The sequence below is a fragment of the Peromyscus californicus genome, unplaced genomic scaffold (assembly GCF_007827085.1).
Source record: "Peromyscus californicus insignis strain IS unplaced genomic scaffold, ASM782708v3 Scaffold_11__1_contigs__length_118956290, whole genome shotgun sequence".
Lineage (NCBI taxonomy): Eukaryota > Metazoa > Chordata > Mammalia > Rodentia > Cricetidae > Peromyscus > Peromyscus californicus.
In genome coordinates this window covers 102,738,175-102,765,851 of record NW_026294402.1, presented here as the reverse complement: position 1 = coordinate 102,765,851, position 27,677 = coordinate 102,738,175, and the positions used below count along the sequence as shown (strand labels likewise).

Here is a 27,677-nt window from a genome sequence, read left to right as displayed (position 1 = left end):
GAAAAGAAGCCTTTTTATTTTACATGGAAAACTTCCCCCACTTCCCTAACATCCCCTAGTTCAAGCTCAGACACACTGAGCAAGACGCAGCTGAAGGCAGGCAGAAGTTCAGGCTCGCCTGCTTAGGAATCCTCCAGTACTTTCACCTAGACTCACATGTGACCCCGGTCTATAAAAACAGAAGGAGCTCAGCCATATCTGGTTGTAGCTATATGCAAAACCCTCAACTAAAAGCAGGTCCTGCTGACCGGAACTGTAACCTGGTCATATCAGCTCCCAGAGGTGAATCCGTGTGGTGCAGGGCAAGGCGAACACAGTAAGTGCAGTTTCTGCTACCCCTCTTGCACTGTCCAGGAAGAGGAGCCATCTCCCAAAGCACTCCTGGGTTGGCAAAGGTCTTGGCCTACTAATTGGAGACATGACTCTGGTCACTGCTCACTGCCACAGGAAGGTGTCCAGCTTGGGTTGGGAGGAAGAATTCAGGGTCTTTATTCTCACTTTCTGCTTACTCTTGGCCTTGGGCTTCACAGGCATCGGCCGGATAATGGCTGTGTCTGTCTGGAAGCAATGTCAAGGAAGAAGCTTGGAGAAGGGACTGGAATACAGGGCAGGAAAATCTCAGACCCAGGGTCAGGAAGCGCAGATATATTGAACAAGGCGCAGCTCTGCCCATCTTAGGCTGCAGGCACTGGCAGTGAGGAGCCTTGGGATACAGCTCAGGCCATGGCCATAGAAAAAGGATACAGGCTGGATGAATTTTGTTCGTCCTCCAAGCCCATCGAAGCCTACTCTTACCTAGGGCAGAAGGAAGACATGAGTGGATCAGGGGAATGGGCTAGGGTGCTGACCGCCTTGCTCCACCCAGGAGGCCTAGTACCTGCGACCCTTACCGCATCTGTGCTGCAACGGGAATCTGCAGTGGTCCTGTGGGGCTGTTTCTGACCCCGGACAGCATTCCGGATGAAGAGAGGGAAGGCACCAGCCAGTTCCTCGTCTAGCTCTCCTACACAGCGCTGACCACCCAGTGAGAGCTGGGACTCCTGTTGGGGTAATGCCAGAGTCAGACGAGATGAGCTAGACTGCAGCATAGGACATGGGGTAGCGACAGTGAGAGAGAGCTGGTTACCAGCATATCTGGCCGGGCAGCGGTGACGCGCACCTTTGATTCCAGCACTTGGGAGGCAGAGGCGTGGATCTCTGAGTTCGAGGCCAGCCTGACCAGAGTGAGTTTTGGGACAACCAGGGCTACATAGGTTTTTGTCTTTAAAAACCCAAAACCAGCCGGGCGGTGGTGGCGCATGCCTTTAATCCCAGCACTCGGGAGGCAGAGCCAGGCGGATCTCTGTGAGTTCGAGGCCAGCCTGGTCTCCAAAGCGAGTTCCAGGATAAGGCGCAAAGCTACACAGAGAAACCCTGTCTCGAAAAACCAAAAAAAAAAAAAAAAAAAAAAAAAAAAAACAAAACCCAAAACCAAACCAAAATGGAAAAAAATGAAAATAAACATCAGAATATCAGACAGGAGGCAGAGGATAATGCGTTAGGGCTAAAATGACGGCTCTGAAGTCAGTCCTGGGCTCGTGAGGGAAACCTGAACATAGTTTGCACTCTCAGAAATAGAGTTTTTATTTTTCTTTGTTTTATTTTGTTTTGAGATGGTCTCACTAGTCCAGGATGCTCAGAACTCACTACACAGTCCAGGCAGGCCTTAAACTCAAGGTGGTCCTCCTGCCTTAGCTTCCTGAATGCTGGATCACAGGCACGAACTACCATGCCCAGTTTAGAAGGCAGGATCCATGTCAGTCTGGCAAAGGCTGGACGTGACTGCTTATATGTTTGCGAGGAAGCCCGGGCCTTACCTGCTTGGAGACTTTAGGTGTCTTCTTGAGGACGTCCTGCACTGGAGAGCTGTGAGAGTGAGGTGAGAACAAACGCAGGTAAACAAGAAGAGGGCCAGACTCGGTACATGGCCTTTAAAGGAGCCGCTGTGTGGCATGGCTGCCTTTGTGGCTAGGCTTTGGGCAAGGTACCTCAGTGGTCTCTACCCCGAGTACAAATCCGTGAAGGGCGGAAAAGAAGAGTGCCGGGGTCAGGGTGGACCAGACCATGTCCCAGTCTCTGGCTTCATTTCAATGCCCTCCAGGTTCCTGGGCTCTCACATGTTCTGGTCTCTACCCAGTGCTAGGGAGCCCAACCACCTTCCTATGCACAGGAGGCCATCCACTCACACCCTCTTAAAGGCAGAAGCTATCAAATGCGCTCAGGCCCTACCCTGTCTGTCTGGGGGCTACCTCTGGAAGACCCCCAGGAAGTCAGCCTCTCAGTAAGACCCGGTAAGGCAGTCTGCAGTGCTCCCAGAGTCCCTATAGAACCTTAGCCAGAAGGGCTTCTGGCAGAAAAGAGCATGAGCCGAGATGTGGCTTTCTACTCTTTTTTTTTTTCTTTTTAATTTTTTTTAGATTTATTTACTTATTATGTATACAGTGTTCTGTCTGCATGTTTGCCTGCAGGCCAGAACAGGGCACCAGATCTCATTACAGATGGTTGTGAGCCACCATGTGGGTGCTGGGAATTGAACTCAGGACCTCTGGAAGAGCAGCCAGTGCTCTTAACCTCTGAGCCATCTCTCCAAGCCCCATGGCTTTCAATTCTTAGTGTCAGAGCTGGACACTATTTCCATTCAATTCCCGGGACCCCAGCAGCTAGATACCCCCTCCTGGAATTTTCCAGTTGAGAGAGAAGATGATGGACTAAGGTTGGCCCGGTGGCTTCTCAAGCCAAAAGAAAGGGGTAGGAGCAGGGCCTGCTAACTCTGGGTTCCTCTGCTCAGTTCCCTAACCTGTAGTGAGCCCCCATGATGACCAGAAGAAGACTCTCCACTGTCACAAGTCTGGCTCTGGTGAGGCTAAGCCAAGTGCTCCCTCGCTCCTCACAGTCCCTGAAGATGGTGAAGTGTCTACAAGCCTGAGGACCCCAAGGTCTGCAATCACTGTTTCTTTTCTCTTTGTTTCCTCCCTCCCTCCTTCTTTGCAGAACTGGGACTGAATCCAGGGCCTTGTTCACGGGAGGCAAACACTGTCACTGAGCTACATCCCCAACCTGTGCCTTCAGTTCTGACAGCTGAACAGGAAGCCACAGAAGGAAGCCAGAGTAAGGAGCTGACACTGAGGAACTCTGGGCTGCAGTCCCCACGACTCAGACTTCTCATCACTACCAGGCCTGGCCCTCTGCTACACGGCGTTAAGCCCAGCTGGCTTGCCCTCTCCTTCTCTTTCACGGCACTGCCTAACACAACAATTTCTTTCTCTTATATCCAAAATCTCGCGTTAAGATCTCCTTCGAACGAGAGAGATGGCTCAGCAGATAAAACTGTTTGCTACCAAGCCTGTTGACCTGACTTTGATCCTCAGTCCCCACATGGTGCAAGAAGAGAAACAACCCCCACAAATTGTCCTCTGACCTCCATATGCATTCCACATACATACACAAAAATAAATAAGTGTAATTTTAAAAAAATGTAAAAAGAGCCGGGTGGTGGTGGCGCACCCCTTTAATTCCAGCACTTGGGAGGCAGAGACAGGTGGATCTCTGTGAGTTCGAGGCCAGCCTTGTCTACAAAGTGAGTTCCAGAACAGACTCCAAAGCTACAGAGAAACCCTGTCTTAAAAAAAAAAAAAAAAAAAAAAAAGGGCTGGAGAGATGGCTCAGAGGTTAAGAGCACTGGCTGTTCTTCCAGAGGTCTTGAGTTCAATTCCCAGCAACCACATGGTGGCTCATAACCATCTATAATGAGATCTGATACCCTCTTCGGCAGAACACTGTACATTAAAAAAAACAAAGTAAAAAGAATTCCCTTACTGGAGTAGCACACCTATGTATATGAAGGAGCACGACCTATGTATATGAAGGAGCATGGTTGTCTTCACGGTGACACACAAGTGTGCCTGGCCAAGGAGATGGCGTTCCCCCCTACCCCCACCCCAGTTCCACTGCACGTCTAGAGCAAGTCCCACCTGTCCCCTCCAGCTCCACACAGCTCCTCATGTCTGCCAACATGGGCTCTTTCCGTGGGTGGTAGGGTCACAGGATCTATGGTCTGAGATGGTCCTGCATTAAGCATGAACCTTAGAGGCACACACTGGGAAAAATTCAGAGTCCCACACTCAGGACTCTGGTGGGTAGGCATTCAAAGTATTGGGATACCTGTCTCCCCACCAGTCCAGACTGGCCCTACTGGGACTAGAAAATTCTCTCTAACATCGAGAACGATAAGGATGAAAGGAACAAGCAGAAGGACTGTACACAGTGTGCACTCGGGCCAAGGAGAAGAGGAAGAGGTAGCGTGACCCAAAGCTGCATCCTACTGAGCAGCCTCATCCCACTCAGGGCTCTCAAGGCAGGACCTACAGATGGCTTAGCTACTCCCCACCAGGTTCTGGGAACTGCCAGGGGCTAACACTCACCATGCCCTCTCCAGGCAGAGCTTCTTGGGGTGGCCATGCTGGGAGCTGGAGGTCTGGACTGGAGGGGTATCTACATCAAAGGTAGCATTGAGGTCAATCTCATCACTGAAGGATGGCCGGTGGAGCCTCGGGTTCAACATCTCCACGGGGGCTGGGCTGAATGAAGGTAGAGATAATCTTGTTACTTGGGACTGCAGCGCCAACCCAGAGAAATCACAGCTCCTGAAGTATCAGAGGCAACTCAGCTTGGCCTGGTGAGATGGCTGAGCTGGTATATAGAGTACTGTTTCCAAGACTGAAGCCCTGAGTTCAATTCTCAGAACCTCTAGCTCAGGGTTCAAGGCCAGCCTAGTTTACAAAGCACATTCCAGGACAGCCAGGGCTATACAGAGAAACTCTGTTCCAGGAAAAAAAAAAAAAAAAAAAGAAGCCATTCAGACATTCAGACATGTTACCACAGAGTGATACAGATGTGAGGATGTTACTACTTAGCACAGCAAATGTATGCTAGTGGTCTGGTACTTCAGGAGTTGACAGTGATGGAGACACTAGATGGTGTTCTCAAGAGTAACTGTAGCAACATGGAAAAATACCCACACGGTCAATTTAAAAAGCAATACAAAAGCTAGGTGTAATACACACACCCCTATGATCTCAGTAAAGAAGATCATGAGTTCAAAGCCTGCCTGAGCTACGTAAGTTTGAGGCCAGCCTAACCTATATATGGAGGCTGCCTAAAAGAGAATATAAAAATATATGCATGTACAAGCTAGGCATTATGGCACACACCTGTAATCTCAGCCCTCACGAGGCAGAGGCAGGTGGATCTCTGTGGGTTTGAGGTCAGCCTGGTCTACATAGTGAGTTCCAGGACAGCCAGGGACACACAGAGAGACCCTGTCTCAAAACAAAACAAAACAATACATATGTATGTACAATCACATGACTTGGTATACCCTGTCCTCCATACACCTCCCACAGGACAAAGACTTGAAGGAAACGCACCTTGTGTCCAATTCGCTCTGCAAGTAAGCCCGTAGTTTTCAAATTCTCTACCTTTTTACTTTTATAATGAGAGGGTGGTGCTCACTCTGAGAAAACTGCAGCCAGCCAGACCTGGCAGTACTCTCCAGTTTCTAAGGTCTGAGGAAACTAAGAAACGGCAGGGCCAGCGCTAAGGACACTTCTTCCAAGGACTTCTTCCCTCGGGAGCTGCACCTCAGCCCTGTGCACATGGAGTGTGCAGAGCAGAGCAGAGAGCTGCCTACAAATGTGGCTGGGAAGCACTCTGGGAAGCCCACGTCCCCCGCCCTTCATCGGTACTGTTCTGTGGTTGCTTACCAACTCCAGCAAGTTTAGGCTAAGGCAGGAAAGGCAAACTGGAGAGACAGGTCGGGTCTGGCAGAGTGAAGCCGTTTTACCTCCTGAGGGCTCAGGCGAGGTTTTCTATGACCACCTCCAGGTCTTGCCCATTACCCATGGCACACACTCGGCCTTGGCTCGAGCCAAGCTGGACTTCTTTTCATGTACTATCTACCACACAAACCCAAGATTCAGGAGGTTCACACTGTCTCTGATTCCAACACGAAGCTCATAAGGACATATTTCTTGTTCTCTCAAACTGTTCAAACTGTTTCTGGGTAAGTTCTCCTTTGCAAATATTAGTCTGTTTCCCTTTCTTTCATCCATAACTTGACATGAGGAGGGAGAGCCTAGGGTTCTGTGGTTCCTCCTTCTCTACAGTGAAGGCCTGGCTTGAGACACTCTCAGTGACTCTATTCCTCTGAGACACTCACCTATGGCCAACTTACATGTCAGCTTCATGTCAGAGGTCTCGGGGAATGAGGCCAAAGACTGAAAGCCCTCCTTTCTAAGGCAGGGCCAAAGCCCTAGGCAGAGGTGCTATTGTGTGGCACAAAGGCTGTCAATATCTCCTCCATGAACTCATAGCTGCTATCAGTCCTACCATAAATGGAGGTCTCCCCAGATCCCACCAGCCCAGAATTTAGGAGTCCTTAGGGCCCTTGAGAGATATCTTCCTAATACCTTCTTGATAACTCCCTTTCCTCTGATCTGCACCCCAGTGGGCAAAGGACTGTGGCGCCGCCTTCCAACTCCTGAGGGAAGGAAAGAGCAGGGGTCCCTTGGAGCTGCCCCCACCTCCTCCAGGTTCTCCTCAGACCTCACAAGGCCAGGTCTGGCAAGGCTAAAGGAAGGGCTACCTCCTGAGGCTGCCCTAAAATAACGAGCAGGGCTGGGGACATTGCTCAGCTGGTACAGTGCTAGCCTAGCAAGTATGAGGCCCTGGGTTTGATCCCAGATCTCCATAAATCAGATGTGGTGTAGTACATGCCCAGATTCCTAGCACTTGGGATGGAAAGCCAGGAAGATAAGGAGTTCAAGGTCATACTCAGCTACATAGTGCATTTGAGACCAGCCTGGGCTATATGAGACTGTCTCAAAAAGATAGAATAATAAAAAAAATAAAGGCTGGAGAGATCGCCCAGAGGTTAAGAGCACTCACTGGCTGCTCTTCCAGGGGTCCTGAGTTCAATTCCCAGCACCCACATGGCGGCTCATGATCTGATGCCCTCTTCTGGTGTGCAGACACACATGCAAGGCACCTGTATAAATAAGTAAATCTTTAAAATAAAATAAGATGACAGAAGCAAAGGGTAATCCCACCACAACAATAAAACAGGCATCAGCAATAACACCCAGAGCCCTTCACGAGAGAGCGAGAGCGAGAGAGAGAGAGAGAGAGAGAGAGAGAGAGAGAGAGAGAGAGAGAGAGAATGGCCAGGGGAATGTGAGCCTGACACAGAAGCCAGAATTCACAAGGTGGAGACTACGAGGCATTAAGTAAGTCTGAAAACTGAGGCACGGTTCAAGGACTCATTAGAGATGATGGGATGAAAATCAAAGACATGGACCAGGCCCTCAGAGCTACCTTCCAGAAACATTTCCAAAGTTTCTACTGTTCCGAGGATAAAATCTGCACCTACAAGGCTGACTTACAAAGGCTGGCGGCGAGCCGGGCGGTGGTGGCGCACGCCTTTAATCCCAGCACTCGGGAGGCAGAGCCAGGCGGATCTCTGTGAGTTCGAGGCCAGCCTGGTCTCCAAAGCGAGTTCCAGGAAAGGCGCAAAGCTACACAGAGAAACCCTGTCTCGAAAAACCCAAAAAAAAAAAAAAAAAAAAAAAAAAAAACAAAGGCTGGCGGCGATGTGGCCCACCTGACACCCCTCTCTCCTCCAAGCCCACTGTAGCAACGCCTCAGGGACTTTGAACTTGCCATCCTCTCTGCCTGGATTTCTCTTCCTTCAGATTTAAATGGCGGTTTCATGAATGTGTCCGTACATTTCATATAGACTAGGAAGGTTTAAGATTCTTCCCAAGCTGGAGAGATGGCTCAGCGGTTAAGAGCACCGACTACTTCTTCCTAGAGGTTCTGAGTTCAATTCCCAGCAACCACATGGTGGCTCACAACCACCTGTAATGAGATCTGGTGCCATCCTCTGGCCTTCAGGGACATATATAGGCAGAACACTGTAAACATACTAAATAAATAAATTTTAAAAAAGAAAAAGAAATTCTTCTCAAACTACACAGTCAGTTCTTAAGGGAGAAAGATAGAGGCACTTTTAGTTTTGAGAGCTACGCCATCAGAGCACAAAGAACACTAGAAAGGCTGCCCAAGGAGCCAAGAGCTGTTTTTGAGACCTTGGGGCCCTAGAAGAGAGAACTTGGAATTTAGGATAGACTATGCCAAGTTTTAAGGGCTAATGCTAAATGAAACAGTCCTGTTACCCACGTTTTCATGCCTAGAAAAATACTGGTGGAAAAGGGGATTCAGTCATCCTGCACACAACTTGATGGGCAGCCCAGCCTGGCTTTGGACACACAGGTTTGACTGATCATCTGAAGCCCCGGCTAATTATCCTACTAAACAAGGCTCAAGAGGATGGGAAGGGCTAGCACGCAGCAGGCATACCTGTTATAGGAGCATGGGGCTCAGAGGAACCTGGGAGTAAGGAGAATTAGTAAAGCAGGTGTGCGAAGTCCCTGAGAACCAGAGGTGGCCCATATGCTCATGTTTCCTCACTATAAATGACAGGCACTGAGGACAACTGTGTGGAAGGACCCCGAGGTTCATGGAATAGAAGCTGGAGGGAGCACCATAAGGAGACTGCCAACAGTCTAGAGAATGACTCTGTACCCCAGCCTTGAGGCAGCTGGGGCTCCTAAGTTTTTCTACAGTGGATAGTTTCTGAGATTGTCATTTCCCCAAGGTTGCACACTATACCTGTTTAAGCTCTTGACAAGGCCCTCCTGTTACATGGGGCTTCAGAGACGGCATGGCCAATGGCCAGGTGAGGTGGGAGGAGGGAGCAGGAACAGAGCCTACTGGGTTATCGAAGTCAACCCAACACTGGACGTCATGGCAGATCGTGCGTCTGCCATAGTCCACAGCTCTCAGTGCACCCTAAACTGGAGCAGGCAGGTAAGTCTGGCTCCACAGAGGGATGCTGAGGAAAAGAACCATAGCTGACGAGATGGCTCAGAGGGTAAGGTGCTTGCTGCACAAGTCTAGCAAGTTAGGTTAGATCCCTTCAACCTGCCGGGCGGTGGTGGCGCAAGCCTTTAATCCCAGCACTCGGGAGGCTGAGCCAGGCAGATCTCTGTGAGTTAGAGGCCAGCCTGGTCTACAGAGCAAGATCCAGGACAGGTCCAAAACTACACAGAGAAACCCTGTCTCAAAAAACCAAAAACCAAAAACCAAACAAAAAAAGAAAAGAAAAGAAAAAGAAAAAAAAAGATCCCTTCAACCCATGGAAAGGTGAAAGGAGAGAAATGATGCCACAAAGTTGTGCTCTGACTTCCACATGCACACTGTGATAAGCTCAGCCACACACACACAGACAGTGCAAAGTGGTCAAAGAAGACATCCAGTGTAGACCCGTGGCCTCCACATGCACACAAACACACTCATTCATTCATTCTCTCTCTCTCTCTCTCTCTCTCTCTCTCTCTCTCTCTCTCTCTCTCTCTCTCTCTCTCTCCCCCCCTCACTCTCGCTCTCTCCCTCTCTCTCAGTGCTATCTGGCTGAGGAGGCTGGCCAGTTTTCCTTCAGTGAGGAAAGAGCTGGAGCAAAGGCGGCAGAAGAAGCAGGAAGAGAAGAAGTGTTCTCTTACGGTTGGCTGTGACACACAGGATCCTACAAAACCACTTCCGTCTAAAGCAGCTCCATGAACGTCCCAAGACACAGTAGCAAGGATCTGAGATGTGGGAAGTCTGGGGCGCAGTGCCCAGGAACCAAGTGGAGTGCTGGAAGGCACTGAATGCGTGAATTCACAGGCAGGACGGGGAGGTGCAGGGCGCATATTGATTTGCCAAAAGATATTGGAAAGTGGTTTAAATAAAACTCTGGGTCATTGACAGGAGTTTTTAATTTGGTTCTCCTGCTGGGGTCCTCTAGCAGGCAGAAGACAGCCTTGAAGATGTTCTTAGTCAGCCTGTTTCTGTGAAAAACACTCAAGAAGCTTAACTTGTTCCTGGCAGGGACACCAATCCCTGGGTCTTTTGGCTCCCTCTGCTGGCCACCTTAAAGCACACATTCCTGAACCAGAGGGGGTTATTTTACTTATTTATTTTGATTTTTTGAGGCAGGGTTTCTCTGTGTAACAGTCCTGGCTGTCCTGGAACTCACTTTGTAGATCAGGCTGCCCTTGAACTCACAAAGATACGCCTGCCTCTGCCTCCCGAGTGATGGGAATAAAGGTGTACATCACCACTGCCCAGCTGAGAGGGGGTTATTTGAGAATGAGTGCTTTCAAGCTTGTTTCAGAAATGGGGGCACGCAGATGCACGTGGTGAGAAACTCTAGGACACACCAAGATAAGTCAAGGCTCCTGCCCCATCCTCAGACACTTCAAAGGCTTTCTCTGGCCTTTCTTTGTCAGATCCCAAATTTTCTCAAAGCTGCTGGGTAGCTTTCTGGCCAGAAGGTCCACAAACACCATCTATCCCACCAAAGCCAGGCATGAAGGTTCTCTCGGCTTATGATCCTGTATCACCCCAGAAGGCTAACAAACCTCTCAAAAACCAGGCGGCTGACGGTCTCACTGGCCACTGGAGGCAGATTCAAGGTTCCCTGCAGCATCGTTAGCTTCTTTCTTAGGCTCTGGAGGAAATAAAGAGAAGAACATGAGAGAAAGGCTGAGGTACTGAGGACAACACCTGTGTGAAGGGTACTGGGAACAGAGCAAGGACTGATGCCCAACACCAGCCTTCAGAACTCAAAGGAGTCTCTTTTTTAAAGCCCTTGCTCAGGCGATTGGGAATCTTGGAGGTAAGGACTCAGCAGATCATAAAGGAAGATCCATGGTGCTGTTGGCCCTCTGCTGAGGAGGCACAGGCTGTAGGTCAGATGAGGGTCAGCACACAGACCCTGACCCACCTCCCTGACACAGGAAGATAAAGAGCCCAGAGCTACCGCCCTTGACTGGGACTCAGGTTCCCAGGCAGAACCAGCCTGGCCCCACTCCTGGAGGCACAGAAACAACCCCTGATCTCCCCTTCTCACCGGGTCAGGATTCTCACCGTGATTTCCTTATCAGCACTCTCTAAGTCCTTCTGGGCTGACCTCAGTTCCAACTTGGTCTGATCCAGCTCAGTGTAGACAGTCTTCAACTATAAGAAAGGACAAGCCAGTGGTGCCACATGTCCTGCCCCCTACCTGCTGCCACCCAGTGGATGGTCGGGGTAGAGTCTAAAGGAAACTGGACCTTTGGGGATAGGCTCAACTAGGCGTACATACGTAGGGCTGCCCGGGAGCATGGCTCCTCTCTCTATACATTGCAGCCTACAGAAGTTAAAAGCAGCTGGCCCAAGAACCCTCATATTTGGGATGGGGTACAAAACAGGCCTCTGAAGCTGTCACACTTGAGGACGGTGTTCTTCAAGACGAGCAAAGGGTAGCATAAGTGTGTGGTGGGGGCATACCTCTATTAACTGTCCCCCCCCCCCCAATGCACAAGCCACTGAGTCAGAGACAACGAACAGTAAAAAGCAGTAATAATTAGTGTCTGCAGCCCCTACACTAGTCCACTGTGCCAGCCTGGGGGGCCTAGCTCAGGAGACCCCGGCGAGCATGACAAAGGAAAAGCCATGCCTCCCCCTTCCTTTTGCCCCCATTCCGGTACCTTGCTCCTAGAGGAGGCCAAGTCCTTCCTCAACTTGTCAGCCAGCTCCCCTGAGGCCTTCCGTGCTTCTTTCAGATTCTCATACTCTCTGCAAAGTGGTCGTGAAAAGAGATGACGGGACAAGACACCCTGATGTCACAGCACCAACCTAACAAAGGCCTCCCTCCAATCCTTAGCTCCTCCTCCTTCTCCCTCCAGGTGGCCCCATGGCAGGTCCTGCACAGAATGTAATGAGGTCAGGAAACAAAACTGTTCTCTCTTGTCACTTGCAGGAACGGTGACTCGAGAAAGTATGCAAGAAGCTCCAGCCTCACTAGGGGGCTCCCTACACCCCCAAATGGAGGCATTTTGGATTCTCTGTGCCTGTCAGTCAAATGGCTCCTTCCCAACATTACATTACCATAATGAAGAATATGGGCAGTTTCTTATCCAAGCCAGACAAGGTCAGTAACCCTGCTGATGGAACAGCCTCCAGATGCCATGAGGGGGCTCACAGCTGAGAGCTGCATGAGCTTCTTAGAAACAACACTTAGAATCCATACTCTGTTCTCTCAGCAATTCTAAGGCAAGTCTCTCTCTATCTTCATGCAAGAAGGTGGAAGCTAGAGAGGCCTCCGAAGTGGCCCAAGAGCTGGAGTTCACCCTATGACAACATGGTTCTAGAACGTGCTCCTTCACACCACCTGCTTTACAGAAGACAGCAGCAGAGGTATGACTGGGGAACCCTATCTGGTTCCTGGGCTTACATACTTCTTGAGGGACACGCAGTACACCGCCAGCTGCTCCACCGCTGACTGTCCCACACCCATGTCGCGGATCATCTCCTCCACCTCAGACCGCTGGCTCTGGAGTAGGAGCTCAATTCTGAAAAACATTCCCGGCCCACGGCATTTGAAATCTGGAGGCTGATGGTTAGTCTGCCTCCCTTTGCCGCCGTTGCTATGGCAACAGCCTGGGCTGCTAGGATGCTTTAGCAGGTGGGTGTGCCCAAGGAAAGGTTCCACAGCAGAGCTGAGCTCAGCTCCACGGATGCTGCTGAGGAAAAAGAGGTGCTAACAGAGGATGTCAAGGTCAGGGGCTTCTGTAGAGAGGCTCCTGGAGGAAAGGCACAGCAGGCCATCTATCCACAGGCAACAGGACAAGGAGTACAACAGGAGTACCCATAAAAAGGGAAGGAGCCCACAGAGGATAAGAAAGGAAATCTGTGCCATTGGCACCTGGACATCTGGGTCAAAGGTGGACAAACCCCATTTTCAGCTGCAGTCCTGAGAATTACACCCCTATCCCCAGGGGCCCCCAGTGTGAAAGCACAATACAGAAACCAGCGACGAACTCACTGCTCCATGGTTTTCATCTTGCTCTTGAGTCGGCGGGCCTCCTCCCGAGCTTGCTTGGTCTCATCCTGCTGCTGTTCCAGGAATTTCATCTGCTTCTGAAGAGCAAGCACACCATACATCTTCTTGGTGCTTCTCAGAACCATGGCCACTGAGAGCTGTCCGTGCCACATCTTTTGTTTGCTTCTTTTTTGTTTTTTAAATATAATTTATTTAAAACTATTTTATGTGCATTGGTGTGAAGGTGTCAGATCCCCTGGAACTGGAGTTACAGACAATTATGAGCTGCCATGTGGGTGCTGGGAATTGAACCCAGGTCCTCTGGAAGAGTGGCCAGTGCTCTGAACTGCTGAGCCATCTCCCCAGCCCCTGGTTTTGGTTTTTGACAGGGACTCACACACCCCAGGTTGTCTATGAACTCACTATGTAGCCAAGGATGACCATGAACCCCTGATCTTTCTGCCTCCACCTCCTGCTAGGAATATGGGAGTATATCTCCATACTTGGCTTTTAAAGATACTGATAAACATATATCTCCAAATTGTAGGATATAAACTCCCTTTGAGCCCCTCATGCTGACCTGTTCTGTGTTCTGTGTGTGTGTGTGTGTGTGTGTCTGTGTGTGTGTGTGTGTGTGTGTGTGTGTGTGTGTGTGTGTGTGTGTCTATGTGAAGAGCTGGGAATCCAACCCAGGCTTTGAACTATAGCCCTCACTTGGCCTATGCTTTTGTTACTAAGAGACTTCAGGGCAGCTGTATCCTCACCTCCGGAGATATGACTTGCTATAGGTACAGCTCAGTGGCTCAGGCCTGCTGTGGGCTGCCAAGATTCTATGGTCTGGGTCTCATGGTACATGCTTGCTATAATATAGTTGAAGAAGCCAAGAGCACAAACCCATATCTCATCTAGACACATGGACAAGAAGCCCCAGGATAGGAGAGCCGAGCCAGGAGCTGTCCTCAGCGTGGGACACTCCATCTCTGACCTGGGAATGCCACCAGAGATTGTTCTGCAACCTGGTGCTAGTCCTCAGCGTGGGACACTCCATCTCTGACCTGGGAATGCCACCAGAGATTGTTCTGCAACCTGGTGCTAGTTTACTCCCTCCCTCTGGGTAGGCCATGTGATACAGCTCAGCCTCCAAGCAGGAACAGAAAATGAATATCCTAGGGCCTTGTCTGTTCATAAGGATGGCTTCTATCCCTTTCATACAGCACCCAGCAAGGGCTGCTCCTGCCTACAAGACTAGAATATCAATCGTGAGTTCAGATCAATCGCCTCATGGCCCTCGGAGAGCAGGAGGCTCACGAACCTAGGCTGATACAAAATTCATCTGGGTCTAGGCCTGCTTGCTCTACAGCTTTGATCTGCTCGGTCAGCTCAGCACAGCGGACTTCAAAGGCCTGTGCTCCTCCCTAGGATGCTGTTTGATCTGGCTCCAGAGAGCAGCCCCGCCAAGGACTGGAGTCCTAATGGAAGATTCTTCAGACTGGCCTCATCAGTGGAGTAGGAGCCACTTTTAGAAACGTGGCCCAGCCTACTCAGGTCTCCGTTGAGCAGGCCCTCTGTGAAGTGTTGGGAAGGCCTTGTTATCTGGTACAAAATCTACAAGCACAGCCATTATAGCCCCTTTTCTTATGGGCTTGATGGGTAGAGTACGGAAGGGTCTTGGGAAGAAGAGCTTTGCCCTCACCTTACGACTGTATAAACAAAGGCAATGGCTGAGGCAGAACTAGGAGATATGATTAGAATTGTGAGCCTAGGCTGGGTGTGGTGGTGCACGCCTCTAATCTCTGCACTTGGGGAGGTAGAGGCAGGTGATCACTGTGTGGTCCAAGCACAGGGCTGTGGCTGTACCTCCCCACTGACTCTGAGGACTTACTTTCAGAGTGGAACACAGCATCTGTGTCTTGTCTAGGGCGTTCTGCAGGGACTCCACAGTGGCATTGCGTTCTTCCAAGGTGTCCCGTAGAGTGTCGATAATGGACTGGCTGTCCCGTTTCTCCCTCTCTGGAGCGGGGAAGAGGGGGGCAAGGCAAAGGCCCATCCATGCATGTCAACCTCGACCCCTGAATTCAAGCACCTCGCCCCTTAGCCAGGTAAGAACAAAGTGCAAGCCAGAAAGTTGGGTGGCCTGCTTCTTTCTCTGCCAGGCACCAAGAAAACTAAGCTAGGGCTTTTGCCTAGGAGACAAGCTCTCCTTTTCTTTTCCTTTTTTTTTTTTTTTTTTTTGGTTTTTTTTCAAGACAGGGTTTCTCTGTGTAGCTTTTTTTTTTTTTTGCGTCCATCCTGGAACTCAGTCTCAAACTCATAGAGATCTGCCTGGCTCTGCCTCCTGAGTGCTGGGATTAAAGGCGTGCGCCACTACCACCTGGCCGACAAGCTCTCCTTTCTCCTGCTTGAACTATTTGGGTAGATCTCACTCTTCCCTACTCATGTAGGTCTAGTTAATTCATCGTTACAGAACTCAAGCAAATCCCTGTCAAACTCAGCAGCTGAGCCCTGAAGATACAAACTCATCAGGTGGGACCCCTCCCAAAACTGCTCTTGGGCAAGAAGTTCCAAACAGTAAAAAGAGGCTGTCTTGGCCTAGGCAGACAGCTTGAGTTCCCCTCTGCTTTTTGGCTAGTTATAAGAGCTAGCAAGACAAAGGAGGACGAACCCCTGGCTTTGTCAGAGGCTGGAGGCTTTCCCCTTAGACCCCTTCCCTCCAATACCCAAGTCAGGGGCTTCTCAGGGCCTCTTGTCACTTGTTAACTTACCTTTCTGGGAAAGATGGGCTCTCATACTGTCCAGCTCATTCTGCAAGACAATACATACAATAAGCAACAGGAGCACATTAGAGCTAGCCTCCACATGACGCCCCCTAAGGCTGCGCAGAGTCCCAAGATCAATGAAGACTACTGGTCCAGGAACGGACCCAATATACTTCAAGGCCAAGCCAACAGAGATGCACATTGTTTTATGTCTGTGGGTCTTTTTGTTCTTTTTTTTGAGACAAAATATCACCATAGTGTCTCACTAAAGTAGCTCACATTGTCCTGGAACTATGTATACCAGGCTGGCCTTGAACTCACAGAAATCCACCTGCCTCTGCCTCCCGAGTGCTAGGATTAAAGGCATGTGCCATCATGCCCAGTATGGGGCATTTTTTAAAAGGATTTATTTACTTTTGGGGCTGAAGAGATGGCTCAGCAGTTAAGAGCACTGGCTGCTCTTCCAGAGGTCCTGAGTTCAATTCCCTGCAACCACATGGTGGCTCACAACCATCTGTAATGGATCTGGTGCCCTCTTCTGGCCTGCATGTGTACCTGCAGACATAGCATTCATATACATAAAATATATACACTTTAGAAACAGGTTATTTTTCTTTTATGTGGATCGGGGTTTGCATTTATGTCAGGGCACCACGTTTTCACATTGCTGCTGAGACCAGAAGGCGGTGTCAGATTCCCTGAAACGGGAGTTACAGTTGATCCTCAGCCGCCATGTGGATGCTGGGAATCAACCCTGTCATTTGCAAGAGCAGCCAGTGCCCATAAACCCTGAACCATCCCTCCAGCCCCTTTCTGAGCCTTTTAGGTAAGATGTAGGAAATGAGTGCCACAGGAAGTGAAGCTTGGCCTGCTGGTCGGTCGGTCAACAGCAGAAGCTTCCGGGGCTCCGGGTCCTGCAGTGGCCTCACCCTCTCAGAACATGAGCTGCGCTCCCCGGGGACACAGAACAGAGATGCCCTGAACCAGCACTAGTTCTCTCCGTCTTAGGCTTTGCCTGCTCCAGTCCACCGAGCTCCGAGCTCCAGGCTGGCTCTGAGAGGCTGGAGTAGAAGTGGATCCAGCTCCCACTGGGGAGTCTAGAGAACTCACTGTCCTTGGGAGCAAGAGCTGCCTATAGCCACAGTCGGAGGACAAAGGTCTTCACAGCACACTTTCAGCCTTAGGCAAGTGTCTACTCGGGAAGAATCCAAGCACACTTTCCTCCAGATCACTCTTTAAAGGTTAACAGAAGGCTCAGAATTTCACTCGACCAATAGTAAGCCCCTGACTACCAGCCTCTCTGCCCAGGACTCTGGGAGGTAGGAGCTCCCGGCAACTGGGCTGGGCAGTGTAGACCAAATAACTGGGCATGGAAATGATAGATGGTAAGGACACGCGGGGGTCTGCCTGAGAACAGACACCGGCTGCTGCACAACTCCCCAGGCTCTGGTCCTTCCACACCTCAGCAGGATGCCTTCGAAGTCCTTGCTCCAAACTATTCAAGATGCTGCCTCCCTGTCTCACAGACTTGGCTTTGAAAGCTGAAAAGACTCGAAGCTGCCTTTGTTGTCTTCATCACAGGGAGGACACCTCTTAAAACTAGGAGCAGTTACCATGACGATGAACAGGCTGGCTCCAAACACAAAAGCTCAACCATTTTGAAGCAAGGAGGTTTCAAGGACATCACAACACCCAGGGGATAAGGTCAAATGAGTTGTAATCTGACAGATTCCCAGCAAATTAACCCTTAGCGTTCAGCAATCACTTGTAAACCCCAACCCAATTTTCCTCAAGACATTCTGCCAATCTAGCTCCCTCACACACAACAGAAGGAAATTTTAGATTTGGAGGGGAAATGGAAGAAGCATAGAAGGCAAACCTGGTTACCCTCCCCTGTAGTCTGGCTTTCCACCTGGGCTAGAAATCTTGACTCCAGGGGCTTTGTCCTCTATAGCTGGGCTTGGAAAGGCCCAGGCATCTGCCTTCACACCATGTTCTCCAGGCAATTTTGAGGCACAGCTAGGTTAAGGAATGGTGGAGTCACACATCTTCCCTGACTAGTAAGAATGGAAGAATTTCCTAATGTGTCACTAACTGTCCAGCAAGAAAGTGTGCTGAGCAGTACGGCTCTAAGTCCTTTATAAGGGGAGGAGGCATGCTGGCCTTCGGTCCACACTGCCCTGAAAGCCCAAGGAGAGATCTCATAGTCACTCGGCACCACTCCTCTTACAGTGTATGCCTCTGAGGACCGTCTCAAAGCCACTGCCCTCACCTTGATAGCTCTACCAAGCCTTTGCCCCACAGGCCTAGCTCCATCTACACTTTAGGCATCTTCTCTAAGTGGAAGTGAAAAGTGAACTCCTAGAAGGTTTGGAATTCAATAGAATGAGATAAATTCTGGGTACCTTTAAGAATTCTGCATCCAAGACACTCTCCTCTTCCTGGGCAAGATCAAAGAAAAGCTTATTGATAATACTCTTTTTGCCAACCTGGGTGGAAGAACAAGACAGAGAATAACAGTGGAGTGAGGTCAGAGGCGATGAGCAGAGACTGAACGTGGGTTTGACTGCCAGCCGTGTGCCAGGTCTGCTCTCAGGCCTGACTTCCCAGCACATATCCTTTTGAGTCAGAAGACTTCATTTCTACACATACCAGAGTCAGGACTGCTGGTCTGCTGGTGGCTGAAGTTATGTCACTGCGGTCAACACGTACGAGTGCTTAAAAGATTCTTCAACGCTATGCACAGGGACATTTGTTAAATATTAAAGAGGCCAAATATACACACGTGAAGACTGATGGGAAGTCCTTCTTCCAGCCACCCATGGGGTATAAGCAAGCCTCTAGAGGGACTCACAGGCACCTGTGATCAACTGGCTCAAACCAAGAGAGTCAAAAAGGCCAGAGTATTTCTATCTCAGAGATGTTTACCCCATCCCTGTTTTCTGGAAAGAAGAAGTCTTTAACTGAGACACCCACACTCCATCATCCTTACCTGGATTCTACACTGTGGGCAGGTCCGACTTGGTGCTGTCTCAAACCACTGGATTAGGCTACAATGAAAACAATAAAAGACAAGTAATCCTGGCATGGCTGCAGATACTGGTCACACGGCCACTGCTATTAGCTCTTCTTCGACCCATCACATGCCTGCCTGCAATGGCAGGTTGTCACCACAGGTAGGACTTGCCTTAAGCACCGCACAGTGCTCAGCAACGGGCTGTGGTTGGGGTTGGAAGGCTTGGCCAAAGGCTGTTCTTTGCAAGCTGGGCTGTAGAGTGTAGGTGACAGACAAAGCTCAGTCTCTCAGGAGACGAACTTCCGATAATACCCTACTTTAAGTTAAGACTCTAAGGGCTACACTCTTAAGTAGTGGTAAAAGTAAAACACAGCTCAGATTTACATAATTTATCGGCATGGTCCAGCAAAACTTGCAACAGTCTCCTGTAGGTGTGGTGGTACCTACCTGTAATCCTAGCACTAGGCAGGAGAATCGTATAAAGAGAGAATGGGGCAGACTTCTTCACCCCAGGAATGAGAGAAAAAACTCCTCTTTGAAAAGTGATACCATTTCCTATGTCCAAATCTTTCCTATAAATACATTTTTAAAAAAAAACTACAGCTGGGCGGTGGTGGCGCACGCCTTTAACCCCAGCACTTGGGAGGCAGAGGCAGGCGGATTTCTGTGAGTTCGAGGCCAGCCTGGTCTCCAAAGCGAGTTATCAATGAATCATTAAAATATAATGAAGAGAAGTTAGACACATGCACAAAAGCATATTCTGTATGATCTCATCTGTATAAAAGGAAAAACAGGCAAAGTGGTACCTTTATGTGTGTGTGGGTGCTGGCAGGGATAATCAGAAGAGCACGTGAGATTTCTAATGCAGATAATATCCTCTTTCTTCTGCAGAGCTGGAGCGTTAACCTGGGTCTATGTAGGACAAGTGCTGTACCACTGAGCTACCCTCCCAGTTCTATCCACGCTTCTAGATCTGAGCTCTGGCTGCACAGGTGGGCTGGATTTGTGATGACTCTACAAGCTATGTGCTTTTAGCATGTGTACTTTTCTCTAGTTACTTCTACAGTACTTCAATAAAACAAAGCAATCTAGACATGCTCTTGCCTGTAACCCCAGCATTTGGGGGACTGAGACTAGAGGATTGCCATGAATGTAAGGCCAGTCTGGAGTACATGGTGAGTTTCAGGCTATCTCAAAAGTCAAATAGCCAATCTCAAAAAAAATAAGTGGCCAGGCGTGGGGATGAATGCCTTCAATCCTAGTACCTGGGAGGTAGAGGCAGGCAGATTTTTGAGTTTGAAGACAGCCTGGTCTACATATTGAGCTCTGAGCCAACTAAGGCTACACAGTGAGACCCTACCTCAAACAAACAAACAAAAACAAAACAAAAAAAGGAGCCAGGTATGGTGGCACACACTGTATCTTAGATGTTTGAGAGGCAAGGGCCTCCCAATGGTGAGTTTGAGGACAGACCGGGCTATATAGTGAGATCTTGTATTAAACCAAAACCAAAACCAAAACCAAACAAACAAACGAGCTTTGATGGCACAAAAACATAACCCCAGCATCTGGGAAGCAAAGGCAGGAAGATCAGAAGTTCAAGGTCATTTTCAGTTATATAGTAAGCTTAGGGTCAGCCTGGGCTACAAGAGACCTACCAACCAAAGTTAAAAAGCTAAGGGTAAGGATATAGTTCAGTGATAGGACATTTGTCTACTATGTGGGAAACCCTGGGTTTTTTAGGATGGCAAACAAGACAACAGAACTTAAAAGATGAAAATTGCCAGGCGGTGGTGGCACAGGCCTTTAATCCCAGCACTCGGGGGGCAGAGGCAGGCGGATCTCTGTGAGTTTGAGGCCAGCCTGGCCTACAGAGCGAGATCCAGGACAGGCACCAAAACCATAGGGAGAAATCCTGTCTCAAAAAACCAAGAAAAAAAAAAGGTAAGAAATTAGAAAGATGATAAAAAGACATAGAAGGTACTCTGAGAAAATCTGGCTCCAAAAACACAATGGTAGGCAGAATAATGCTGCCCGCCTCCAAAAATGTCTATCCTGATCCCTAACCTATAACATGCAATTTTAGAAAGCAATAAGAATTTTGCAGATGTAACTAAACTAAGAATCTTGAAATGAGGAGGATTTCTGCTTTTTGTCCCAGTTGTTAAGGGTTGAACCCAACAGCTCCCATATTGTGTTTGAGTTCTACTGAGCTGCACCTCCCAGTCCTGAGATAAGGAGCATCAAAGAAAGCATCCCGAAACATGCTCTAACCAGCATGAATGAACCTTTAAGACACTATGTTAACCGAAATAAACCTGTCACAAAAGACAAACTGTACTTTAGAGAAATCAAGTTCACTAAGACAGGACAATGACAGTTACCTGGGCCTTGGAGCAAGAGACAACTGGGAGTCACCACTGAAGCAGTACAGCATTTCAACGTGGGAAAATAACATTTTAAACCAGTGGTGACAGGTACACAAAATGTGAATACTTAACGTCACTGCATTATATAACCTTCCACTGATCCACTTCACCAGCCCTAAAATCATTAAGATGGTAATTTTTATAATGGACATATTTTGCCACAACTGAAAAACAAAAACAAAATAAATAAGCCAAAAATCAATGTGATGCATGCAGTACTTATCAGGACATCTATCATGAAAAAGGAAGGATTAGGAGTGTGGCTGTCAGCATTTGCCCGAGGCATGTGCAAGGCCCTGGGTTTGAATCCTAGTAACACACACACACACACACACACACACACACACACACACACACACACTTTAGACAATTTCTCACTATGTAGCACAGGCTGGCTACATTGTGTGCGCGTGCGTGTGCATGTGCGTGTGTGTGATTTAGCTCAGGGGTGAAGCATGGGGTTAGTATATACCAGTCTATGTTTTCAAGGTCTAGCACTAAAAATAATAAAATCAGCTGTTTAAAATCAGCTTGTGCAAACACAGAGAGATGTGAGAGAGAAATAGAGACAGAGACAGAGACACAGAGAGAGACAGAGACAGAGAGGAAAGAAGCAGGCAGCTGTTGTGGAAAACAGTATGCCAGGTCCCAAAAAACCTAAATATAGACTCTCCATATGGCCCAGTCTTTCGGCTCCCAGGTATATATTCTAGAGAACTGAAAACAGAGGCCCAGACAGGTACGTGTACAGCAGTTCATAGTAACATTATTCACAGCAGTCAAAACCTGGAAATACCTGTCTATCAACAAATGAATGGATAAACAAAATACAGTATTTTCATACATACAATTAAATATTGGCCACAACAAAAATAAAATTCTGATACATGCTATGAGATGGGTGTTAAAATTATTACGCTAAGTGAAATACATCAGACTCAAAAGGACAAAGAATAAAGACCACCTACATGAGATGCCTAGAGTAGGGAACTCAAGGGCAAAAGGTACAGCAGAGGGGCTCAGGGACCAGGAGGAGAGGGCACAGAGTTATCATTTGATAGGCAATGTGCTTCTGTCCAGATGACAGAAAGTTCAGATAACAGCGCTAAAGGTTATACAACCACCAAATCAGCACCTAAAAATGGTTAAAATAGTGCCAGGTATGGTGGTACACAATTTTAATTTCTGTACTCAGGTGGATCTGTGTTCAAGGTCAGCCTGGTCCACTTAGTGAGACCTTGCTTCAAAAAAAAAAAAAGCTAAAAAAATTTTTCTTAAAAAGTTAAAATAGGGCCAGGTGGTGGTGGCACAAGACTTTAATCCCAGCACTCGGGAGGCAGAGCCAAGCGGATCTCTGTGAGTTCGAGGCCAGCCTAGTCTACAAAGTGAGTTCCAGGACAGGCACCAAAACCACACAGAGAAACTCTGTCTCGAAAAACCATAAAAATAGTAAAAATAGCCAGGTGTGGTGGCGCACACCTTTAGTCCTAGCGCTAGGGAGGCAGAGGCAGGTGGATCTCTGTGAGTTCGAGGCCAGCCTGGTCTACAAAGTTCCAGGACAGCCAGGGCTGTTACACAGAGAATACCTATCTGGAAAAACCAAAAAATAAAAAAGTTAATTTTATGTAATATATACTACAATAGTGATAATAACAATAATTGAACCAGGCATGGGGATATACAACTGTAACCTACCATGAGAGTCTAAGCTTGAAGCCAGCCTGGCTACATAAAATGACAGTAGTATTTAAAAAAACAAGGGCTTGGAGCTGGAGAGGTGAAACACTGGCTGATCTTCCAGAGGTCCTAGGTGATTCCCAGCAACCACACAGCAGTTCACAACCATCTGTAACTCCAGTTCCAGGATAGCTGACACCCTCTTCTGAACTCTACAGATACCAGACAAGCTCATGGTGCACACCCACACACTTAAAATAGACTAATAATAAAAACCAACCAACCAAACAAACAAACAAAAAAACAAAGGTAAGGATGACTCTCAATGGTAGAATACCTATTAGTTCACAAGTGACTCCCAGCATCCCAACCACACTACACTCACGCTCGCACACACCAACACACACACATGCACGTGCGCACAAAAAAGAAAGGTCAGTGGGGGACTGGGGATGGAGCTCAGTGGTAGAGTACTTAGTTCAAATTATAGCTACAAAAAACAATTAAATCAGATGTGGAGGCAGGAGACAGGAGTTATTCTGAGTGGTAAAATAAATAATGATATAAAGTTCGTAACTGAAAGCCAAGATAAATACCCGTGAGTCCACACTGTAAACAACTGAATAAATAGAAGAAAGTACTTTTCATTCCTGGTTGATTGTGAACTGGACCCAGTAACTTGCTCTAGAATATTGTAAGAAAAATAATAACTTTATAGTGGAAAAACTTGGACAATACTAACTTAACCAAGGAATCTAAGTTAATATCCCCAAAGATTAGTCATACTGATGTAATTGTACACCCTCAATAAGATGCCAGGAGAAGGGCACTTCACCACTGTGGTAGTCTCCCCTAAACCCAAGTCTAATCATAAAAAAATGAAAAGGGGCCGGGCGGTGGTGGCACATGCCTTTAATCCCAGCACTCGGGAGGCAGAGCCAGGCGGATCTCTGTGAGTTTGAGGCCAGCCTGGGCTACCAAGTGAGTTCCAGGATAGGCTCCAAAGCTACACAGAGAAACCCTGTCTCGAAAAACCAAAAAAAAAAAAAAAAAAAGGGGGGGGGGGCTGGAGAGATGGTTCAGACATTAAGAGCACTGGCTGCTTTTCCAGAGGACCCGAGTTCAATTCCCAGCACCCACATGGCGGCGACAACTGTCTGTAACCTCAGGTTCAGGGGACCTGACACTCTCACAAGGACATATATGCAGGCAAAAACACCAATGCTCATAAAATAAAATTTAATTAATTAAGGAGAAAAGAAAACATTACAAACTCAAACAAAATAACTGGCCTGGACTCTTCAAAAGTGTCAAGACCATTAAAAACAAATAAAACAACAAGATCTGGCCGGGCAGTGGTGGTGCACGCCTTTATTTCCCAGCACTCGGGAGGCAGAGCCAGGTAAATCTCTGTGAGTTTGAGGCCAGCCTGGTCTACAGAGTGAGTTCCAGGACAGGCTCCAAAAGCTAAACCAAGAAACCCTGTCTCAAAAAAACCAAAAAGAACAACAACAACAACAAGATCTACAAGAAACACCAAAGCTGTCGCAGATGATAACAACTGACTGTATCCTAGTAACCGAGCCTGGATCCTAGAATAAACATACGGGCATTGATGAAAGAAAAAAACACTAGTAAAACTCAGACTCCATAGTGTCAGAGTATTGTACCAGTGCCAACTTCTTAGCTTGGAAAATTGTACAAACATTACGTAAAATGTTAATACTGGAGAACTCGTGCAAAGGGCATATAATAACTCTCTGTATCATCATTTAAAATTATCAGTAGATGAAAACTATTCCACACAAAAAGTTCATTAATTGGGAGGCAAAGGCAGGCAGTTTGAGTTTAAGGCCAGCCAGAGTGATATAGTGAGACCCTGTCTCAAAAAAAAGAAAATTTATTCAAAACACATAAGGCAGTGAATAGAGTGCTTGCCTAGCATGCACAAAGCCCTAAACTCAATCCCTAGTACCATATAAACCAAACATGGATGGTACACACTTGTCATTCCAACACTTGTGAGATGGAGACAGGATGATTAGGAATTCAGGGTCATCCTTGGCTACACAGTAAGTTCAAAGCCAGCCAAGGGTACATAAGACAATGTACATCAGTGAAAGCCATAAGTGGTGGTACTGAGTAGTGGTACTCACCTGCAATTCCAGCACTCAGGAGCCTGAGGCAGGAGGACTGCCATGAATCCCAGGCTAGCCTGGGCTAGATAGCAAGCACTAGCCAAGCCAATACTACAAAAAGTGCTGGGATTACAGGTGTATGCCACCACTGCCCTGTTTGTAACTGGGACATTTTAAATGCAAAGATTATTACACCAGATTTTTAAAGTCAAATGTACTTTCAAGAGACAGACCTAAATTGCAAATACACAGGAAAGTTCCAAGTTAAAGGTTAGAGGGAAGTAGGTGATGGAAAGCACTTTCAGTGGTAGGATTGGCTTCTAACAATGGCTCCCTGAGCATGGGGCTCGGACCATGCAATACTGGATTATGTGTTTTTGTTTTTGTCTTTTGACACAAGGTCTCGGAAAGTCCAGGCTCTAACTCAGTACAGCTGAGACTGCCCTTGAACTCCTGGTCTTTCTGCCTCCACATCCTCCCTCCTCCCCTACCTGTACTGGAATATGCAACACTTCTGACAGTAACACTGGTTTTAAACAAAGCTTTGGAAACAAGGGATATCCAGCAGTGTTCAGGGTGCTGTCACAACACTTCCTGCTTCTTGGGTCCTTTTGCCCCCATAAACCTCCCACTGTCCCAAAGGACCACCTTCTGCCTTATTTTCTCTTTTGTTGGGAACTTTGAACCAGCCTGTCCACAGCTGCAAAGGGACCCTTTCCCGACTCACAAGATAGTTGAGCGTCAGGACCCCTTGACAGGAAGGCACTTCCTTGCCTTTCCAAGTTAAGCCGAGTTTGCCTGAGTGGTGAATACATAGGGTGTCTGGCCAATGAGATGTTTCTGGATAGAAACAATCCAAACCATCAAGCAAACCACACAGACCCTTAAGGGTTGCCAGAAGCCTATTAGGTTGCTTGTTGAGTCTCAAAGAAATAAAAAAGCTCGTTAATGCGGTAAAAGCTCATCTCCGCTCAGACTAACAGTTTTAAAGTCACATTTCTTTGCACAAGTTAATACAGAGGCACCTAACTCCTTTTCACCGTACCCCCGGGCTGCTATCACTTCCACCTGGCCCACTTCGGCCCAGGCTGGAAAGCTTCCGGAGGCTCCTCTAATGGCATCACCTTTCTGAGTTCCGAGGATGGACTGCCTCAGGCCGGACACCCCATAGCTTCTAAGTGGTTCTAGGACACACGCCAGGACCCTACACCGCTGTCACTCACCATTGCAGGTGAAAAGTGTGGCCACAGTGGATGGCAGCCACGTCGCGTGAGTGATCGAAGAAGTCGGAGCAGATAGTGCACAGGGCGCGGATAGGCATGATGGCTCGACTCAAGTGGCCAGACTAGCCCGGGAAACTGCAACAGATCCAATTTGATGGCCGAACTGCCGCAGCTCCACTTCCTTCAAATTTCGCTCCACCGCACGACTTCCGGTACTGAACCGGAAGTTATGGCAACAAACCCAAGGCTGAGCAGTTCGCTCTGATTGGACACACTTCGGGGCGGGGCGGAGCGCTGGATCGGCTAGGATAAGCGGCCCGCTAGCCGTGCGGAATCCTGGGACTTAACACGGTACCTCTTGGGAATCGCCTGGGAGTGGGTTCCCATTTCTACCAGTAGTGTCCTGCAATGGACTGGGGCGGAAAACAGTGACGCTGCAGGCTGATCCCTATCCCGGCTAAACTGAGTATTGTGTCAAACTAGAGCTGGCGCGAAGCAAACCAGACCTCTTCTTGCTGCACTTCGGGACAATCAAATAGACTGACATCCCAAGGTCCCATGGTCCCATGGCTATGGAAAGTGATAGACCATGCTCTGGCTGCCCACAGTTCCCAGACCAAAAGAAGGCCCCCGCTTTCTCAGCCTTCTATTATGAATGGTCTTGGAAAGATGAACACATTAAGTCCCAACCCATCAAAACACTACACTAGCCTTGGCTTTATTCAAATAAGACCTAATAATCCTCGAAACTAGGTAGCTACTAGGGCCAGTAATTTAGCTCTTACCTCCCAGGTTCCTCATGCCTGGGAATGTAGGATAATGACTTTGGAGGCACAGATGCTTCAAAGACCAGGAAATAACAAACCCTCTTTATTATTCCCACATCAGATAATTTAAGGTCCTCCCTGAGAAAGCAACCCAGGTGAGTTCACCAAAGCCCGTCTGAGCTGAAGCAAGTCTCCTAAGGGATTTTTACGATATAGTTAGCAGTATTACTCCCCCAGAAGAAACAAACATGACTCCATATTATAAAGCAGATCTGCTCCAGCTGGGGAAGACAGAGTGAAATCTTTTTGGTCTAAGTGGAAAGCACAGGTATTCACAGGAAGTAGGCATCAACATACAGCACAGAACTTATGTGCAATCCCACCCTCTCCCCAGCCCAAAGAGGCCCACTCTAGCCATGAGCAAGGTCTCCTCTCCCTGTAGTGGTTGGCCCTGAGTGGATTCCATCTCTATGTCCAAGTTAAGACAAAAGCTCTTTGGTCAACAATAGTTGGAAAAGCATCAGCCCTTCAAGTGCTCATCTCAGGGGATAGTTCTTGGCTGAAACACATCACTCACATGGTTTCCTAGAGTCCAGAGGATCCTCATCAACATCATTCAGGTACACATTGGAGAAGGTGACCTTCTCCAAGCAATGCACTGAGCATCAGCC

General features: G+C 48.2%; 1 protein-coding gene across 2 annotated transcripts; it reads right to left on the bottom strand.

Annotated features, from left to right (window-relative positions):
• On the bottom strand, positions 1–27,662 carry Traip (TRAF interacting protein). Of its 2 annotated transcripts, XM_052720381.1 has the most exons (15): positions 26,240–27,662; positions 18,749–18,806; positions 18,162–18,245; positions 15,763–15,802; positions 14,883–15,010; positions 13,004–13,098; positions 12,417–12,530; positions 11,667–11,754; positions 11,065–11,154; positions 10,557–10,645; positions 4,461–4,616; positions 1,857–1,905; positions 891–1,040; positions 745–795; positions 1–558 (listed from the first exon to the last, which is right to left on the bottom strand). In XM_052720381.1, the coding sequence occupies exons 1-15, from the start codon at positions 26,335–26,337 to the stop codon at positions 436–438; spliced, it is 1,413 nt and encodes a 470-aa protein (XP_052576341.1). In that variant the 5' UTR covers positions 26,338–27,662; the 3' UTR covers positions 1–435. The 2 variants fall into 2 exon arrangements, with proteins under 2 accessions (XP_052576341.1, XP_052576352.1); XM_052720392.1 differs by lacking the exons at positions 18,749–18,806; positions 26,240–27,662 and adding an exon at positions 16,171–16,311 and having other exon boundaries at positions 18,162–18,250.
• Positions 27,663–27,677: the final 15 nt, after the last annotated feature.

Excerpts from the sequence above, each read along its gene's own strand:
- Traip (XM_052720381.1), bottom strand. The coding sequence starts at position 26,337 with ATGCCTATCCGCGCCCTGTGCACTATCTGCTCCGACTTCTTCGATCAC. Across the intron at positions 12,531-13,003 it reads AAGATGAAAACCATGGAGCA|AATTGAGCTCCTACTCCAGA; the intron begins GTGAGTTCGTCG and ends AATGTTTTTCAG. Across the intron at positions 11,155-11,666 it reads TGGCCTCCTCTAGGAGCAAG|TTGAAGACTGTCTACACTGA; the intron begins GTACCGGAATGG and ends CCTTTCTTATAG.